This window comes from Acanthopagrus latus, chromosome 10 (assembly GCF_904848185.1).
Source record: "Acanthopagrus latus isolate v.2019 chromosome 10, fAcaLat1.1, whole genome shotgun sequence".
Lineage (NCBI taxonomy): Eukaryota > Metazoa > Chordata > Actinopteri > Spariformes > Sparidae > Acanthopagrus > Acanthopagrus latus.
The window spans coordinates 139,397-160,000 of NC_051048.1; the positions used below are offsets into that span (position 1 = coordinate 139,397).

Genomic DNA, 20,604 nt, shown 5'->3' on the forward strand with positions numbered 1-20,604 from the left:
ATTTAGTCCTCCCTCCTCTGCTCTGGTCCTCCCTCCTCTGGTCTTCTTTCCTCTGGTCCTCTTTCCTCTGGTCCTCCCTCCTCTGGTCCTCTCTCCTCTGGTCCTCTGGTCCTCTGGTCCTCTCTCCTCTGGTCCTCCCTCCTCTGGTCCTCTCTCCTCTGGTCCATCTTTCATGTTCATCACCAGCAGGTGGCAGCGTTCTCCCTGATGTCAGTCCAGAATCATGAACCTCTCTCCAGGAGAATAAAACCAGTTCTACAGTCTGGAGTCTGTGTCATTCACATCATACATCACCTCTAACCAGGTTCACCTGGGTCCTAGAGACCCATCCCTGAACCAGGACTGCAGTCAGGCTGCATCCTTTTGTGTTTAGTAAGATCAGTTCCACAGGGTCCAGTTTACTTCTGACTGAACTGTTTCCTCTCCTGTGTTTCTGGGTAATGATCTGGTGGAAAGTAAAGTGTTAGGATGATTCTCTTAAAATGTTTTTTTTGTAATCACGTGTTCACAGATGGAGAAGAAGATGTAATTTGTCCCTCAGGGCCTCCATACATTTATAATCAACATGATCAATAAACCCATCAGCTGTCAAGTGGAGACTCAGGAGAAATGAAGCCTGCAGTCTGTCCTCAGATCAATAACTGATAATCAGTGTGAGTCCTGTCTCAGTGTTCCTGCTGTCATGATCACCTGTTCACCGGTGTGATGGTGCAGACAGGTGAGTGTTTCTGTCTGAATATTCAACCTCACGTCACCTGCAGGTGCATTATGGGATACACCTGTCCACCACCTGCTGCAGTCAGCAGCTCCTCATCAGCTCCTCCAGGTCCATCAGGAGAACCAGAACCTGACTGTCTCTGCTGTGACATCATGAATAATTAATGAGGCTTCAATAAATCTGATGATGTTGAGTCCGCTACACGTGAGTGACGTCATCAGCTCTGGTCATCACGTTTCGCACAGTCTGCAGGGGGCGGGGCCTGTCCTGATAAAACTGCTCTGTTATTGGTGGTGTGAGGGGAGCTTGTGTGACGTCAGACGGTGCTGGGGGAGGTGGAAGTTGTATCGCAGTGACACAGACCTGTCTCTCTCTCTCTGTCTCCCTGTCTCTCTCTCTCTGTCTCTCTCTGTCTGTCTCTCTGTCTCTCTCTGTCTGTCTCTCTGTCTCTCTGTCTCTGTCTGTCTCACCGATCAGCCGGATCGATACACTGGTCTGATCAGTTAAACGGATCATACAGCAGCAGCGGCGGCGGGAGGCTCGTGCAGTCAGAACGGGAACATCGCGCGCAGTCTGAGCCCACAGAGCGACCTCCATCTTCATCCTCCTCATCATCATCATGTCCGGCACCAAGGAGGAGGACCGCAAAGGCTCGAGCGAGTGGCGGGAATTCTTCTGGAACCCCCGAACTCACGAACTCATGGGCCGAACCGCCACGAGCTGGGGTGAGTCCCGCCGAACCCCCTTTCTGCACGTCAGGGTCTCTGTCTCTCTCTCTCTCTGTCTGTCTCTCTCTCTCTCTCTCTGTCTCTCTCTCTCTCTCTCTCTCTGTCTCTCTGTCTCTCTCTCTGTCTCTCTCTCTCTCTCTCTGTCTCTCTCTCTGTCTCTCTCTCTCTGTCTCTCTCTGTCTCTCTCTCTCTGTCTCTCAATTCAAAGGGACTTTATTGGCATGAAAATGTGAAAAAATAACAATATTGCCAAAGCATTTTGTCCAAACATTTGGACATTAACAACCACTTAACAACAGAAACACCAACACAACATCAAGATTGATTTACATTAATATATACAGTGTGTGTGTGTGTGTGTGTGTGTGTGTGTGTGTGTGTGTGTGTGTGTCGGTCACTCACTGTCCTTCAGGTTGTGGCATGTTGATATATATCAGGCAGCAGATTTGCCCCGTCTGCTTCTCCCAGGAGGATATTTAGTTTTGAAATCTGAGGTTATAGAGCTGAATTTGTTCAAAATAAATGTTTCTTGTTCCACTGAATGTTTCACATCGTGGGAGAAAGTGCGTCTCTGTCTGACCTCACCTGTCCAGCAGTGACCACAAGCTCGGTTTGCTTTTGGTTGACATGATTTTTTGTGTCTTCCTGTTTGTCAGTTAGTGGTCACTGAGCCTGACCCGGGTCAGGTTCTGTCTGAGCCTGACCCGGGTCAGGTTCTGTGTGAGCCTGAACCGGGTCAGGTTCTGTCTGAGCCTGACCCGGGTCAGATTCTGTCTGAGCCTGAACTGGGTCAGGTTCTGTCTGAGCCTGACCCAGGTCAGGTTCTGTGTGAGCCTGAACCGGGTCAGGTTCTGTCTCTGACAGTAGAGATATTCTGCTGGTTCGTCTTCTCTGTTTAGGGCCAGATAACATTCTAATGTACTTTGGCTTTTAGTTTCTTCTGTCCGATGTTCCTGGTAGGTTTCTTTACGTTGTGTTGTAATTATCTTGACTGTGATTTGGTGTTTGGAGAGCAGAGTTGCTGTGAGGCTGCTCAGACTGTCTGAGAGGGCAGTCAGCCTCAGAACCAGCTGACACAGTGGACTCTGTTCTGGGCTCAGCTCTGAGTGTCTCTGCTGGACTTCAGGTGGTTAAAGGTTGAGAGTTCTCTTGTGAATGTTAATTATCTGTGGGTATCCTAACCCTAACCCTAATTCTGCTCTACATGCATTTGTTGGTGTGTTTCTGTGTAAAATGAATCTGCAGAATTCTGCATGTAAAGATTCTGTTGGATGTTTGTCCCAGCGGGTAAAGTTCTGATGACTGAGTGGAGCCCAGTCTTCAGTACCGTACAGCACGATGGGCTGGACGATACTATCAAATATTTCAAGGCAGATTTTGGAAATGATAAAAGTTTCTCTTATTTGCATGTAGGGCTCTTCAAGCTTGTTCTTTCAGTGCATCTCTGCCATGTTGGAACTCCCTGATGCTGTGATGGTTATAGTACCAAGGTCAGTATAACTCATGCTGTGTTCAGTGACATGGTTACTTATGGTAAACTGGTGTTTGTTCTCCTGACATCTGGGGCGTTTTTGAAAGATCATGACATCAGTTTTCTTCATATTTACTGCCAGGGCCCAGTTCCGACAGTACTGTTCTACTGTGTCCAGCTGCTGCTGTAGTCCTTGTTCAGTAGGAGACAGTAGAACAAGGTCATCAAACAACAACATCAACAAGTCAATGAAACAAGTGAATATTTTACATTTTTTTGTTTGGTGTACATGTTTGTTGATTAAAGTGTGAAGGGTATATACATGGTCGGAGGTGCGGTGCTTTGGGGGGAAGCCAATTTGACTTTTACTCAGGATGGAGTGTTCCTCAAGGAAATCTAGTATTCTTTTACAGAGAATACTACAGAACAATTTACCCAGACAGCAGACACTCTCTCTCTCTCTCTGAGATGAACTGGAGTTATTCTGGTGATAAACTGGAGATGAAGTGGAGTTGAACTGGAGTTTGTTCTGTTTAAGACAGCTGCAGTAACGCACACCTGACCCGCACATGTGCAGACAGTCTTAGGGCTCGAAAATCTGTTTTTTATTTTTTCCCAAATTCATTTTTTCCATTTTAATTTTTGGGAATTCCATTTTTTCCATTTTAATTTTTAGGAATCTCGTTCTTTTACCTTTTACTCTTATTATACTACCAAACAGTGTGTTTGTAATGTAATTGACTAAAATGTACACAAATTAAATAGAAACTACCTTAAATGTGTTGAGGGGACAAACTCATTTTCTCAATACTGTACCGTACAGTACAGTAGAGTGCATCAAAAACATTTTGACGTCATCATGTCTTCATACAGTGGTACATTTTGTGTTTTTATGGGTTTCAGTGAATAAAAACATGGTCAGCTCTCTGGCAGATCCAGTAAATGTTTGCAAACCAAAACTGGTCTGAAAATTTAAGTTGTAAATATATTTTTTTTAAAATAAGCAAAGATGACCAACAAAATGAGAAAATATACTCTTGACGTTATGTCAATAACATACTAACCAGCTAGCAGTGAAAACACCAACCCTCCCCCTGTCCTCTGAGCTCCCAGCCCAGGCAGAGGCAGCTAACAGGGCTGTGGCTAACAGGGCTAACTAGCTAACAGCAGCTACTGTTACTCTGCGTTCAGACCGAGAGAGCACAAAGAGGAAAATGATCCTGGAAGTCATTCATTGTGTATTGGGAGCCAGGCAGACAAGGAGGGAAAGGTGGAAAAGGCGGATTAGGAGGAAATAAAAGTTAAAAATCCTCCAACTTTATGTAATGAGCTATGATGCCAATAGGGGCCCTGCTGGGCCTTCAGAGCTGTTTGTTTGTTTGTTTTTCTGGGTACAATTTCCTCCCCAAAATGAATAAATATTGGAATGAACGTGGTTTTGAAAATATAGCATGATAATAAAGTCATTTGAATGTTTTAGAAATTAAATCAGTGATGTGTGATGACACAGTGACGTATGTCAGTATGGGGTCGCTGCCCACTACAAAGGTAACACGCGATTTCCCAAACATAACTATAATGTTTGTGGGGACGTGAAAATCTTTATTGTCATAACTTCCCACATATGTAATAATACGATGAATAATGGTTGTGGTTGTTGTACTCCTGTGGGTGCAAAATCCAGCTGCTGACCCCCGCCATCTCTCTCTCTCTCTTACAGACAGCCTAAATATCTAGTTTAAACAGATTTATTCCTCCGCATAAGCAAAATGCTTCTTGTGAATGAGGATCATTTCTCTCTTTCTCACCTGTCCGTAGTGCTGAACCAAAGCAGTCCTGATGCATCACCACCTGCCAAGTCTGTTGATTTCCCCCCTGCACTCAAAAATGTGCTTTTCATATTGTTCCTCTTGAATGTTTGAGTTTCACGCTTTTGGGATGCCATATTTCACATGTCTTGATTCTGGAATTTTTAATGAGGAAAAGGGATTTCAAGATGATAAGGGCCTACTTATATATTAAACTATATCAGTCACATTATTATTCAAAGAAAAGTATTTATAGGCTACACCTTGAAACATGTCAAGCTCCAGAGGAGCCGGAGCTCCAACACTAGAACAGCCATAAGCGGTCATTGTGACCGCCAGATTTAAACTCTTTACCAACTGACTGATGAATGCATTCATTGTGTCATGATGTTTTAAAAAACGAAATAACGCCAACATGTATATTTTAACAAGTTTAATTATACATTTATCAATAATCATCGTCGCACACAGTAAATCGTAATTATTTTAAATTGCATATTTACACACGATTTTAATAGAGAAAACTCAGAACAATTAAAAGTAACTTATTTGATTATGAAACATTTTATTTTAACAGTTAATAATATGGCCTAAATTAAGAAAATAATAATGATCGAAAAAGCTGTAAACAAGCTGATCTAAAACAAAAACAAAGAGCTGTTGTGATCCCTGGTCAGTCTGCAGAACCTCCGCTCTCCTCACAGTTACCACACACGGCTTGTGGCATTTCAAGTGTCCGGCGTCTGGTTCCGTTTGCAGTTCTTTCGGACCAGCACCGAATCCGAATTGGTGTTGTTGTAGTAAATCACAGGTTTTGCCTTTGCCCCACTAAAGGTGTGCACACCTGTGTGCAGGTGCTCAGGATGCAGACATTGTTCCTCGGCTTTCCCTGGTGCACAGTCAGAGTCGCGTCACCACACTGTGTTGAACAGCTCCGCTGCTGTTTCACGGAGGGGAACTCCCGTTCCTGTTTGCCCATGGTGCCAACCAGGCGATATAATACAACTATATAATAATAATTAACTTACAAGTAAATTCACAGAGAAGCGCAGCTGCAGACCGCAAACACAGTTAGAGACGAGAGAGACAAAGAAAGCAGCAAACCGCCCGAAACGATGTGTGGTCAGTATGACCATAACAGGCAGACAGGTCAAACTTCTTATGTTCATATGTTCTTTATGTTTTATATGAAAACTATTCTAAATTAAAATACAGACACTTTTAGAAAACGGGTTAGAAGGAGTCTTGTTTGCATTTTGTTATTTATTGTACATCACAAATTGATAACTTGATTGTGATCATGTTCAAGGTTATTATTATTATTATTATTATCATTTCACTTAAACACACACAGCTTTATTGTTGTGGCATTCATGCCAATAAAGCGATTTTGAACTGAAATAATGAACTTCAGATTCTTGCCTATAGACTGATTTTTATTGTCGATGGGAATTCAAATTTAAATGTCAGGCGATGTTTTCCTCACGGAAATAACTTCTCGGGCTAACAACAATAAGAGAGGGCGGGTGATCTGTTGTGTGACAGCGGAGAGTCAGCAGCTGGATTCTGCTCCCACGGTCAGTAGGGTTAGTAGGTGTACAGGCAAACAAACAACCACCACGACCATTATTCATTTGTGGGAAGTTATTGTAATAAAAAAAATTTCACGTCCCCACAAACGTAATAATTATAGTTATTACGTTTGTAGCAGGCAGCGGCCATTACGTGTGTGGAAAATGTGTTACATGTGTGGCTTCATTACATTAAATGCTGCAGATTTTTATTATGTTTGTAATTTATCATGTTTGCGGACATTATTATTATTGGCGGCCATTACAGCGCTTTTGCACGCGCACTGTTTGCGCGTGCAGGCAGAGGCCCGTGGTCACGATAATCCGTGTCAGAGAACAACCCGCGTAGCTTTGGTTCCTACCAAACATTAGTTCCGAGATGGCTCTGGAAATGTTGCTGCAGCAGCAGAACACCCGGTCCTCTACAATTTCACCCTGTTCCTGTTTGCGTATAGGGATCAGAATTTAAATCGGACCCACAAAAGCAAGCCCGGCCCGGCCCGGCCCGGCCCGGCCCGACACGTTAACTGTAATTATGAGCTGACCACTTTTTTCAGTAACGACTAATCTAACGTTAATTTTTCCAAACCAGTAATCAGATTAAGGTACTTATTCTACTCACTGAGTGTTACTATTATTTTTTGTCATTTTCCTTAATTAAAATCTATATTGTTGCTTTCTTCTTGTGTCTCAGGTAGTGATGTCACGTGTGCAACAAGTCACGTTTTCAGCGTGATGACAACTCACTCACGTGTTTGACCATGCAACGGCTCAAACAACACGGAGGGAGGAGAGAGATGCGAGATTTTGAGTTAAAAAAATACAAAACACAAATGCTAGATCCAGGGCCTGGCCCGAGGATAGTGGAGGGAAATAACGAATCTAAACTCTAATAGGGATCAATTAAGAATGGCCCATGTGTGGAGGAAGACATGCTAGCGTTCTATTTAATGACTATATCAAGTAGCTTAATGTGATCACCCACGTCAGTGAATGGATGGGCTGCTACAGCAGTGGTGGTGTTTAAGGCCAGTGGCGGCGGGCCCTTTAAATTTAGAAGCAAGAACCAACAGGGTGACAAAAGTGACTTAAGCAGCTTAGGTGGAGTAGACAAGGCGGATTTTCCTCTTTGTGCACTTTCGGTCTGAAAGCACAGTTAACACCAGTGAACAGTCACTCTGGGATTATATGCCGATAATATGAATCGGACAGGTGGCTAACTCTCACGCATTACGTTACACCTTTAATTACGATTTCTCGGGTCTGCTTCTTTGCAAAACAACAGTTCACCTGATACATACAAGCCGTTCAGGAACTGCTCGGCTCTGTGCTGAGGGTTAAATGTCGAGTTTCAATTTTTTTCGCTGACGGAGCCGCAGGCAGCTGCTTCGCCAAGCTTACATTGTTTTGATGGGGGAGGGGCTCAGTCTGTGGAGGGGGCTTGTTGTGCCACCCAGATTTGCTTCCTGTCGTGCAGTTTTCCTCAGACATACGTTTCTCTTCTATACGAAAACAGCATTTGAGTGAAATTATGTCAAATTCTGCGATATTCCGCATTAAAAGTATTTTCCATTTAAATTCACCAATTCCACAATTCCATGATCGCGGAAATCATAGGGCCCTACAATCTCAGTAACATTACACTGATATAAAACTGACTAAGCAGTCTGAGGCCCACTCAGGCTTTACATAAATACACTCTGATGAAGTCATATTTCCCACCATGCAGCAGGACAGAGAAGATTTGGCCTTCATGGAGACTGAAGGACACAAACACATGCTTACACATAATACAGAGAAGTACAGCCATGTCTGCCTCCACCTCCACCTCCACCACACATACAAGCTCCACCTGCAACAGTCAGTCCAGGTCTTTGAGCAATCAGAGGTTTCACTGTTGAAGGAAAAGATGCCATCATCACATTTCAATGGACAACCAAAGAAGAGTAGCGTGTTTGTGTTAATCTGGATTAAGCAGAGAGAGGATGTTGACTGGACTGTAATCTATCCACACATAATGTAGCTGACGCTCGCCATAGCGGCTATGTGTTACCATGGCAACACCAAAATTGGGGTGGTACTTGTGTACACTTTGTATGGGAAAATAATCTCTGAAAGTGATGTATGTGCAGTGTGTTTTGTTGCGGTTTTCACGGTGTTCCGTAACTTTGCAGAGAGAAAAATAAAGTGGTTGTGGACATCAGTAAGAGACGTGATTCTTTCGACCAGAGTAAATACACATAAACACACACATGTTGGTATAGATGTACTTCTGAGGACTCTCCCTGACATCATCTTAAAAGGAACAGTACAACATTTAACAAATCAGATGGATCTGTTTTCTAGCATGGCACACGACAAGTGGCTGAACATTTTACATTCAGACATATAATGTATATCAGTAAAAACCACAGACTTCCTGCACATCATATTACATTCATCTCACGGACAATATAGTCCAAAGTGACTTTAAGAAGCATTCAATTATGTCTGAGCTCTATATCATCCAGAACCACAGAAGAAGATGTGCAGTGATTCAACAGTAGAAGATGTGCAGTGACCCTAAAGACGTACAGTGACTCCACAGTAGATGTGCAGTGACTCTACAGCAGAAGATGTACAGTGACTCCACAGTAGATGTGCAGTGACTCTACAGCAGAAGATGTGCAGTGACTCTACAGCAGAAGATGTGCAGTGACTCTACTGCAGAAGATGTGCAGTGACTCTAGAGAAGATGTACAGTGACTCCACAGTAGATGTGCAGTGACTCTACAGCAGAAGATGTGCAGTGACTCTACAGCAGAAGATGTGCAGTGACTCTAGAGAAGATGTACAGTGACTCTACAGAAGATGTGCAGTGACTCTACAGCAGAAGATGTGCAGTGACTCTATAGAAGATGCGCAGTGACTCTACAGCAGACGTGCAGTGACTCTAACGAAGATGTGCAGTGACTCTACAGCAGAAGATGTGTAGTGACTACAGCAGAAGATGTGCAGTGACTCTACAGCAGAAGATGTGCAGTGACTCTATAGAAGATGTGCAGTGACTCCACAGTACATGTGCAGTGACTCTGTAGAAGATGTGCAGTGACTCTACAGCAGAAGATGTGCAGTGACTCTATAGAAGATGTGCAGTGACTCTATAGAAGTTGTGCAGTGACTCTACAGCAGAAGATGTGCAGTGACTCTATAGAAGATGTGCAGTGACTCTACAGCAGAATATGTGCAGTGACTCTATAGAAGATGTGCAGTGACTCTACAGCAGAATATGTGCAGTGACTCTATAGAAGATGTGCAGTGACTCTACAGAAGATGTGCAGTGACTCTACAGTAGATGTGCAGTGACTCTATAGAAGAAGTGCAGTGACTCTACAGCAGAAGATGTGCAGTGACTGTATAGAAGATGTGCAGTGACTGTACAGCAGAAGATGTGCAGTGGCTCTATAGAAGATGTGCAGTGACTCTATAGAAGATGTGCAGTGATTACAGTAGATGTGCAGCGACTCTACAGCAGAAGATGTGCAGTGACTCTAGAAGATTTGCAGTGACTCTATAGAAGATGTGCAGTGACTCTACAGCAGAAGATGTGCAGTGACTCTATAGAAGATGTGCAGTGACCCTATAGAAGATGTGCAGTGACTCTATAGAAGATGTGCCGTGACTCTATAGTAGATGTGCAGTGACTCTACAGCAGAAGATATGCAGTGACTGTACAGTGGAGGGTGAGCAGTAATTCCACAGTAGATGTGCAGTGACTCTATAGAAGTTGTGCAGTGACTCTACAGCAGAATATGTGCAGTGACTCTATAGAAGATGTGCAGTGACTCTACAGAAGATGTGCCGTGACTCTACAGTAGATGTGCAGTGACTCTATAGAAGATGTGCAGTGACTCTACAGCAGAAGATGTGCAGTGACTCTATAGAAGATGTGCAGTGACTCTACAGCAGAAGATGTGCAGTGGCTCTATAGAAGATGTGCAGTGACTCTATAGAAGATGTGCCGTGACTCTATAGTAGATGTGCAGTGACTCTACAGCAGAAGATATGCAGTGACTGTACAGTGGAGGGTGAGCAGTAATTCCACAGTAGATGTGCAGTGACTCTATAGAAGTTGTGCAGTGACTACAGTAGATGTGCAGTGACTCTACAGCAGAAGATGTGCAGTGACTCTACAGCAGAAGATGTACAGTGACTCTATAGTGGATGTGCCGTGACTCTATAGAAGATGTGCAGTGACTCTACAGAGATGTGCAGTGCCTCTACAGAAGATGTGCAGTGACGCTATAGAAGATGTGCAGTGACTCTATAGAGGATGTGCAGTGACTCTATAGAAGATGTGCAGTGACTCTATAGAAGATGTGCAGTGACTCTATAGAAGATGTGCAGTGACTCTATGGTAGATGTTCAGTGACTCTATAGAAGATGTGCAGTGACTACAGTAGATGTGCAGTGACTCTTCAGCAGAAGATGTGCAGTGACTCTATAGTAGATGTGCAGTGACTCTATAGTAGATGTGCAGTGACTACAGTATCAATGCAATGTATGGGTACCAACCTACCTGTCCTCCAGCTGTTAAACCAAAGCTACACCCTGGATGACAGCACAGCATTCAGGCAGGACGAAAATCAGAAAGTGGATCCTAGCATCAGTGTGATCTTGTTAGACAAACAGTTTAATCTGCAGCAGAGGACACATTTGATGACATTAAGTCTACGGGACGAAACCTTTAACCGGTTTAACTTACAAACAGACTGGAAGAGGCTGGAATCTGGTAATGCTCTGAGGAACTTCAAGTAGTCCTGAAGTCTTTTAGTTTGCTCAAGGGGGCCTTAAAGGCCTACAGAGGTCATGAAAGAAGTGACAGTGCTTCTTGGGATTCTGTAGAGCTCTGAAAGTGTCTCAAGATGTTCTAGAGGAAACTGATGGACTGTCAGTGGAACTTGAAGATGTTCAAATGGTGCTTGAGGAGATTTCAGGGGTCCTTTAGGGGCTCAGCTCCCTTGATGAAGCTCTAGGACTCCTTGAGACAGTTAATGTAGCATGAAGCATCAGTGATATTGCTATGTTATTTATAGGTCAATCTTTAAGAGAGGGTAAACTGTAATAGCTGAAAGCCAATCAGAGTCTAGGGTTCTCTGTTGCCAGGTAAAAAATATATTTATAATTTTTAAAACTGATCTTTTTAAATTGACTTCTGTCAATGTGAGTTAAAAAAAAAAGAAAAAAGAAGAAGATGAGACAGAGAGCTGATACACTGAGAGATTACACCCTCCCCCTCCTCTCCATTCAAACTGAATGTAGGTCATCAGCAGGGGGCGGGGCTAAAGACAAGAGGATTATAAAGATGACATTTAGAGGAGAGGGAGGAGTGGGGGAGGAGAGGAGAGGTTTTTTGAGGTTTTAAAAATCCCTTTATTTACAGTAATCAGGAGAAACCGTATCACTGTCAACTCATCATTTGAGGCCAAAACAAAAAGTTTTTAAAAATAAAAAACTAAATTCCCCACCCCCCCTCACCACCACCACAGAGCAGAGTACTCCGCCCACAGCCCATATCTGACTGAAAGCCAGAGTATTGTCCACCATTTTAAAATAAGCATGTTCGACATTCAGTCAGGCTTTCACCAATCCCTTCATAACCGGCAGCAGCTCCACACGCCCTGAGCGAGATTCCTGCGAGTCAGCCAGATAGCTAGCTTAGCAGATGCACTCAGAAAATTCACCAGGGTATGCACAGTCTTTCTTTTCGCACAATATTTTGGACCAAAGATAAATAAAGCAAAACTGAAATCCTCCCCCAGTCCCTCAAACCACTTTTTTAAAACAACAAACATTTCACCAAGTCGAGGACACTCAACAAACAAACGCTCAAGTGTTTCTGTTTGTGTGCAGAACCCACATTCCTCCCTCAGCTCAGGATCAAGGTGTGCTCTGTATCTATTTGTAGCTATCGCCCTATCTACAATCCTCCACTGGAGGCCTGTTGCAGCTTTTCAACAGGCAGCTTGTACAAAGACTGTCAACTGCCTTTCGGGGAAACGTCTCGACCCAAAATCTCGGCCCACTTTGACTCCCTCACTCCTGCCAAAGTGCTCAGGTTGAGAACCTTCACACAGGCCTGGTAAAGGTCTTTTGTTCCTGCATCCTTAAACTTGTCTAGGTGAGGAGTTTCAAAAGACAGCAACTGTCCTCCTCCCTGCCGTCATTCTCCCAGAGCAGGAGTGACGGACACAGAAGGAAACACGTATTCACCCTCTTCGCTCCACTGTTCACAGTTCAAACGGTTTTCCACAAATGTTCTCAGCGGTGGTGGCAGGGCAGCACAGACTTCCTCCAACACTCTTTTAATTATCCTGCTGGAGGTGATGTTGCTGCTGTCCCTCAGCACATCAACAGATGTTGACGTCATCCTCAGTAGATGACCCAGTTTGGTGCAGCCGGCCACTCTGAATTTGGTTCTCAGGCTGGCAGATTGCAATGTCCAACTCTTTAGCAGTTCGCTGAAGAGCAAGGGTTCTTCGAACAACCACATACCCCGAGTCTCGTTAGTGGGCTGTACTCACCAGCCCACTAACGAGACAGAGCTATAGAGGTGTCCATAGTGGGCTGTTCCCACAGCCAGTGACTGCCCACTTCACACCCCCATCACGTCCATTATCACCTTGGACTACAGGGCAACCCCACCCGCCACACCCACGGACAGTTCAACCCTCCCCCCCACCCCTACCATAGACAGTTCAACCCCCGCTCCCCACCACCACGGACAGTTCAACCCCCTCCCTACCCCCACGGACATTTCAACCCCCCTCCTCACCGCTACGGACATTTCAATCCCCCTCCCCTTCACCATCACCAAGGAGCAGGTGAGCAAAGAGCTGAGGAGACTGCGCCCAAGGAAAGCAGCAGGCCCGGACAAAGTGTGTCCAAGGATGCTCAAGGCCTGCTCTGCTGAACTGGGGGAGCCGCTTCAGCAACTGTTCAACCATAGCCTGAGGCTGGGGAGGGTCCCCGTGCTCTGGAAGACTTCATGTCTCATCCCGGTTCCTAAGATTAAACACCCCAAGGAGCCAGGTGACTTCAGACCAGTAGCACTAACATCCCACATCATGAAGACCTTCGAACGGCTGCTGCTCCATCTCCTCAGACCCCAGGTCCACCACGCACACGATCCACTGCAGTTTGGATACCAGGAGAAGTTGGGCGTGGAGGATGACATCCTCTATCTGCTTCACAAGGCACACTCTAGTCTGGACAAGGAGAGCGGTGCTGTGAGAATCATGTTCTTTGATTTTTCCAGCGCCTTCAACACCATCCAGCCCCTCCTGCTGAGAGACAAGCTGACAGGGATGAATGTGGATTCACACCTGGTGAGATGGATTACAGACTACCTCACAGAGAGGCCGCAGTACGTCAGACTGAAAGACTGCATGTCAGACACTATGGTTAGCAGCACCGGAGCACCACAGGGGACTGTGCTCTCTCCCGTCCTCTTCACCTTGTACACATCTGACTTCCAGTACAACTCGGAGCTCTGCCACATGCAGAAATACTCAGATGACACTGCAATAGTGGGCTGTATCAAGGATGGACAGGAGGGGGAGTACAGGAGCCTGATTGAGGGCTTTGTGGAGTGGTGCAGGTCCAACCGCCTGCAGCTGAACACCTCCAAGACCAAGGAGATGGTTGTGGACTTCAGGAGGAAGAAACCACAGCTCCAACCTGTGTCCATCCAGGGGGTCGATGTGGAGGTGGTCAGGACCTACAAATATCTGGGGCTGCAGCTGGATGACAGGTTGGACTGGACAGCAAACATGGACGCTGTACACAGGAAAGGACAGAGCCGTCTGTACTTCCTGAGAAGGCTGGGGTCCTTCAACATATGCAAAAAACTGCTGCAGATGTTTTACCAGTCTGTGGTGGCCAGCGTCCTCTTCTACGCTGTGGTTTGCTGGGGAGGAAGCAGCAAGAAGAGGGACGCTGCCCGACTGGACAGACTGGTGAGGAGAGCTGGCTCAGTGGCGGGCACAGAGCTGGACTCTCTGGTGACTGTGGCAGAGAGAAGGACCCTGGACAAACTGCTGTCCATACTGGACAACACCCACCACCCTCTGCACAACACCTTCAGCAGGCAGAGGAGTGTGTTCAGTGGCAGACTGCTGTCTCAATCCTGCTCCACCAACAGACACAATAACTCTTTCGTCCCCCTGGCCATCAGACTGTACAACAGCTCACAGTGATGTCAGGAAGCACAATAGACAATGGACAAATGCACTCAAAAGCACTCATCTTTTATAGCCCAATTTAATTTAATTGTGAACCGTCCCCTGTCCCCTTAATACTCTTTACCTCTACTGTCACTTTATATTTTTAATATCACTTTATATTTTTATACAGTTGTTCAAAACATTTTTTATAACATTTCTTATTCCATATTTAGTGGGCTGTGCTCGCCAGCCCACTATGGACACCTCTATAGCTCTGCTATAGGGTGTCCACAGCCCACTATTATTATTCCTCGCGCCTCTTCTTAATTAGTGGGCTGTGCTCGCCAGCCCACTATGGACACCTCTATAGCTCTGCTATAGGGTGTCCATAGTGGGCTGTGTCGCACCCACACAAAAATATACCAAAACGTGCGTCTCGATCTGACTCGGTATGCTATCATTCAGATTTTTGAAATATGAATTTTTCGCGTCGTAAGACGCGAAAAACTGCGAAAAATTTCCCATAAGGAATGAATGGGACAAGGTCAAAAATGTCGCAAATTTGCAACGTTTTTCAAACATCTCCTGCTCGGGCATACATTCGCCTAGAAACACCATTCTAACTTTAAAACGTAGGCACAGGTCTTGTCTATTTAAGTTGTATTTGAACTTTTTTCCTACAATGTATAGTTTTTGAACTCTGACCCTTTAACGATGATGAGTGATTTGGGGAAAATTCAGGGTTTTCAATGAGTGTGTATGGCGGAATGTTCGTGCAGCAGAGTGCAGGAGACCAACTGACAGAGTGAGAGAGACTCAAAAAAAAACTCAGAAATTTTCTCTTTCCGTGACGATCCCGGCCACAAATTACGCTCAAAAACAGTGATATTTTCCAGAGTTGTAGCCACACTTGTCTTCTCTCTCACAATGTGTCCACTTTTTCGGTCGGATTTACGGTTTTTGAATCATCTGCCTCTAACCGACCAGAGGAGCGCTCACTGGCTCCATTTACTCCAATGTTAATCGGGAAGAGGATTTTCGAAACTGCACCCTTTTTCAACTCGCTGGCATTTCCACATTTGTGACACCAGGACCATGAAACTTGGTGAGCGTGCTCTTTAAGGCATTTCTGGCTTGACCGTGAAAAAATTTTGCTGCTATCATGTATGGTTTTGAATATATAGCACCAGTTTGACGTCCTGCATGTGAGGCTGAAAGGGCTGAGAAACAGCAGTCCCAGTCCGTTACCGGGGAGCAGGGGGGGGGGGGTCGGCAACGATCACCGTGGCAACCGAGATCAGCTGGGCCAGCACAGACAGTCCGTCTGTCTCTCTCTCTCTATCTCTCTCTATCTTTCTCTGTCTTTGTCTCTCTCTCTCTCTCTCTCTCTCTCTCTCTCTCTCTCTCTCTCTCTCTATCTGTCTGTCTGTCTGTCTGTCTCTCTCTGTCTCTCTATCTATCTGTCTGTCATCCTCTCTCTCTATCTGTCTGTCTGTCTCTATCTGTCTGTCTCTCTCTCTCTCTATCTGTCTCTCTCTCTCTATATATATGTATATATATATATGTTTTTCTTTGTCTCTCTGTCTGTCTGTCTCTGTCTCTCTCTCACTCTGTCTGTCTCTCTGACTGTCTGTGTCTGTCTCTCTCTCTCTCTTTATCTGTCTCTCTCTCTCAATCTGTCTATCTCTCTCTCTCTATCTCTCTCTCTCTATCTCTCTCTCTATCTGTCTGTCTCTGTCTATCTGACTGTCTGCCTCTCTCTCTTTTTATATATATATGTCTGTCTGTCTGTCTGTCTGTCTGTCTCTCCCTCTATCTCTCTGTTTATTTTACAATCCACTGTACATTGAGAGCCAGTTTTTCTGTCGCTAACTCGTCCCACACCGTTGAGCGCACACAAACAAACAATACATCAAAACGTGCGGCTCGATCTGACTCGGTATGCTATCATTCAGTTTTCCAGAATATCAATTTTTCGTGTCGTAAGACGCGAAAAACTACCAAACATCTCCCATAAGGAATGAATGGGACGAGGTCAAAAAAGTTGCAAATCTTCAACATTATTCAAACATCTCTTGCTCTGGCATACGTTGACCTAGACACACCATTTGAACTATAAAATGTAGATAAAACTCCAAATTATCAACGTGATGTCATACTTTTGCCTTAGCTTTCATAGTTTTTTCGACCCGGGGCAAAGCGCACAGCCCACTCTCGCGATTCCCCGGCGGGGAATTGTCTAGTTAGTGGGCTGTGCTCGCCAGCCCACTATGGACACCTCTATAGCTCTGCTATAGGGTGTCCATAGTGGGCTGTGCGAAGCACAGCCCACTATTGTTATTCCTCGCGCCTCTTCTTCTTATTAGTGGGCTGTGCTCGCCCGCCCTCTATGGCCACCTCTATAGCTCTGCTATAGGGTGTCCATAGTGGGCTGTGCGAAGCACAGCCCACTATTACTATTGCTCGCGCCTCTTCTTATTAGTGGGCTGTGCTCGCCAGCCCACTATGGACACCTCTATAGCTCTGCTATAGGGTGTCCATAGTGGGCTGTGCGAAGCACAGCCCACTATTGTTATTGCTCGCGCGTCTTTTTAGTGGGCTGTGCTCGCCAGCCCACTATGGACACCTCTATAGCTCTGCTATAGGGTGTCCATAGTGGGCTGTGCGGAGCACAGCCCACTATTACTATTGCTCGCGCCTCTTCTTAATAATATTTTTCATCCTCCCGCTCGTTTTTGGCAGCTAACTAGTCCCGCACCGTTTGTCGCACACAAACAAAAAATATATCAAAACGTGCGTCTCGATCTGACTCGGTATGCTATCATTCAGATTTTTGAAATTCGAATTTTTCGCGTCGTAAGACGCGAAAAACTGCGAAAAATTTCCCATAAGGAATGAATGGGACGGGGTCAAAAACGTCGCAAATCTACAACGTTATTCAAACATCTCCTGCTCTGGCATACGTGCGCCTAGAAACACCATTCCAACTTTAAAACGTAGGCACAAGTCTCGACTATTTAAGTTGTATTTGAACTTTTTTCCTACGATGTATAGTTTTTGAACTCTGACCCTTTAACGATGATGAGTGATTTGGGAAAAATTCAGGGTTTTCAATGAGTGTGTATGGCGGAATGTTCGCGCAGCAGAGTGCAGGAGACCAACTGACAGAGTGAGAGAGCCTCAAAAAAACACTCAGAAATTTTCTCTTTCCGTGACGATCCCGGCCACAAATTATGCTCAAAAACAGTGATATTTTCCAGAGTTTTAGCCACACTTGTCTTCTCTCTCACAATGTGTCCGCTTTTTCGGTCGGATTTACGGTTTTTGAATTATCTGCCTCTGACCGACCAGAGTAGCTCTCACTTCCTCCATTCACTCCAATGTTAATCGCGAAGAGGATTTTCGAAACTGCACCCTTTTTCAACTCGCTCGTGTTACCACATTTCGGACACGAGGACCACGAAACTTGGTGAGCGTGTTCTTTAAGGCATTTCTGGCTTGATCGTGAAAAAATTTTGGTGCTATCATGTATGGTTTTGAATATATAGCACCAGTTTGACGTCCTGCATGTGAGGCTGAAAGGGCTGAGAAAACAGCTGTCCCCAGTCCGTTAGCGGGGTGGGGGGGTCAGCACGATCACCGTGGCAACCGAGATCAGCTGGGCAAGCACAGACAGTCTGTCTGTCTCTCTCTCTCTATCTGTCTGTCTATGCATATATCTCTCTTTATCTGTCTGTCTCTATCTGTCTGCCTCTCTCTCTCTCTCTATCTGACTGTCTGTCTCTCTCTATCTGTCTCTCTCTATCTCTCTCTATCTGTCTGTCTCTATCTGTCTGTCTCTCTCTCTCTATCTGTCTGTCTCTGTCTGTCTGTATCTGTCTGCCTCTCTCTCTCTATCTTTCTGTCTCTCTCTCTCTCTATCTGTCTGTCTGTCTCTCCCTGTCTCTCGATCGCTCTGTCTTTCTCTCTCTCTCTCTGTCTGTCTGCCTCTGTCTCTCTATCTATCTGTCTCTCTCTCTCTCGCTCTCTCTCTCTGTCTGTCCTTCTCTCTCTCTGTCTCTCTCTCTCTATCTTTCTATCTCTCTCTCTCTATCTGTCTGTCTATACATATATCTCTATCTGTCTGTCTGTCTCTCTCTCTATCTGTCTCTCTCTGTCTCTCTGTCTCTCTCTCTCTCTATCTTTCTATCTGTCTCTCTCTATCTGTCTATCTCTCTCTCTCTCTCTCTCTCTCTCTCTCTATATCGGTCTGTTTCTCTTTCTCTGTCTGTCTGTCTGTCTCTCTCTCTCTCTCTCTCTCTATCTATCTGTCTCTCTCTCTCTATCTGTCTGTCTATACATATCTCTCTCTCTCTCTCTCTCTCTCTCTCTCTCTCTATCTGTCTGTCTGTCTCTCTCTCTCTCTCTCTCTCTCTCTCTATCTTTCTCTGTCTCTGTCTTTGTCTCTCTCTCTCTCTCTCTCTTTATCTGTCTGTCTGTCTCTGTCTATCTGTCTGTCTCTCTCTGCCTGTCTTTCTCTCTCTCTCTCTCTCTCTCTCTCTCTTTATTTGTCTGTCTCTCTCTCTCTACCTGTCTGTCTCTCTCTCTCTCTCTCTACCTGTCTCTCTCTCTCTCTACCTGTCTGTCTCTCTCTCTCTACCTGTCTCTCTCTCTCTCTCTCTCTACCTGTCTCTCTCTCTCTCTCTCTCTCTCTACCTGTCTCTCTCTCTCTCTCTCTCTCTCTCTCTCTACCTGCCTATCTCTCTCTCTCTCTCTATCTGTCTGTCCATACATATATCTCTCTCTATCTGTCTGTCTGTGTCTCTCTCTCTCAGTCTGTCAGTCTCTATGTGTCTCTCTCTCTCTCTGTCTCTCTGTCTGTCTGTCTCTGTCTTTCTCTCTCTCTCTATCTGTCTGTCTTTCTCTGTCTATCTGTCTGTCTCTTTCTCTATCTCTGTGTTTATTTTCCAACCCACTGTACATCGAGGGCCCTTTTTCTGTCGCTAACTCTTCCCACACCGCTGACTGCATACAAACAAACAATAGATCACAACGTGCAGCTCGACCTGACTCGGTATGCTATCATGTAGTCTTTCAGAATGTCAATTTTTTCGCGTCGCAAGACGCGAAAAACTGCAAAACATTTCCCATAAGGAATGAATGGGACGAAGTCAAAAAAGTCGCAAATCTCCTGCTCTGGCATACGTTGACCTAGACACACCATTCGAACTATAAAATGTAGATAAAACTCCAAATTATCAACGTGATGTCATACTTTTGCCTTAGCTTTCATAGTTTTTTCGACCCGGGGCAAAGCGCACAGCCCACTCTCGCGATTCCCCGGTGGGGAATTGTCTAGTTATTATTATTCTTCCTCCCGTGATTTTTTGGCAGTTAACTTGTCTCGCACCGTTTGTCGCACCCAAACAAAAAATATATCAAAACGTGCGTCTCGATCTGACTCGGTATGCTATCATTCAGATTTTTGAAATTCGAATTTTTCGCGTCGTAAGACGCGAAAAACTGCGAAAAATTTCCCATAAGGAATGAATGGGACGGGGTCAAAAACGTCGCAAATCTGCAACGTTATTAAAACATCTCCTGCTCTGGCATACGTGCGCCTAGAAACACCATTCCAACTTTAAAACGTAGGCACAAGTCTCGACTATTTAAGTTGTATTTGAACTTTTTTCCTACGATGTATAGTTTTTGAACTCTGACCCTTTAACGATGATGAGTGATTTGGGGAAAATTCAGGGTTTTCAATGAGTGTGTATGGCGGAATGTTCGCGCAGCAGAGTGCAGGAGACCAACTGACAGAGTGAGAGAGCCTCAAAAAAACACTCAGAAATTTTCTCTTTCCGTGACGATCCCGGCCACAAATTATGCTCAAAAACAGTGATATTTTCCAGAGTTTTAGCCACACTTGTCTTCTCTCTCACAATGTGTCCGCTTTTTCGGTGGGATTTACGGTTTTTGAATTATCTGCCTCTGACCGACCAGAGTAGCTCTCACTTCCTCCATTCACTCCAATGTTAATCGCGAAGAGGATTTTCGAAACTGCACCCTTTTTCAACTCGCTCGTGTTACCACATTTCGGACACGAGGACCACGAAACTTGGTGA

At 45.0% G+C, this 20,604-nt stretch overlaps 1 protein-coding gene across 1 annotated transcript in view; it reads left to right on the plus strand.

The window, feature by feature from the left end:
* Positions 1 to 1,031: 1,031 nt before the first annotated feature.
* The window catches only part of atp1b2a (ATPase Na+/K+ transporting subunit beta 2a), an 87,587-nt gene continuing 68,014 nt past the window's right edge, over positions 1,032 to 20,604 (plus strand). The window contains exon 1 of the mRNA XM_037113270.1: positions 1,032 to 1,443. Within this exon, the coding sequence (XP_036969165.1) occupies positions 1,338 to 1,443 (106 nt within the window). The 5' untranslated portion in view covers positions 1,032 to 1,337. The remainder of the gene's footprint in view (positions 1,444 to 20,604) is intronic.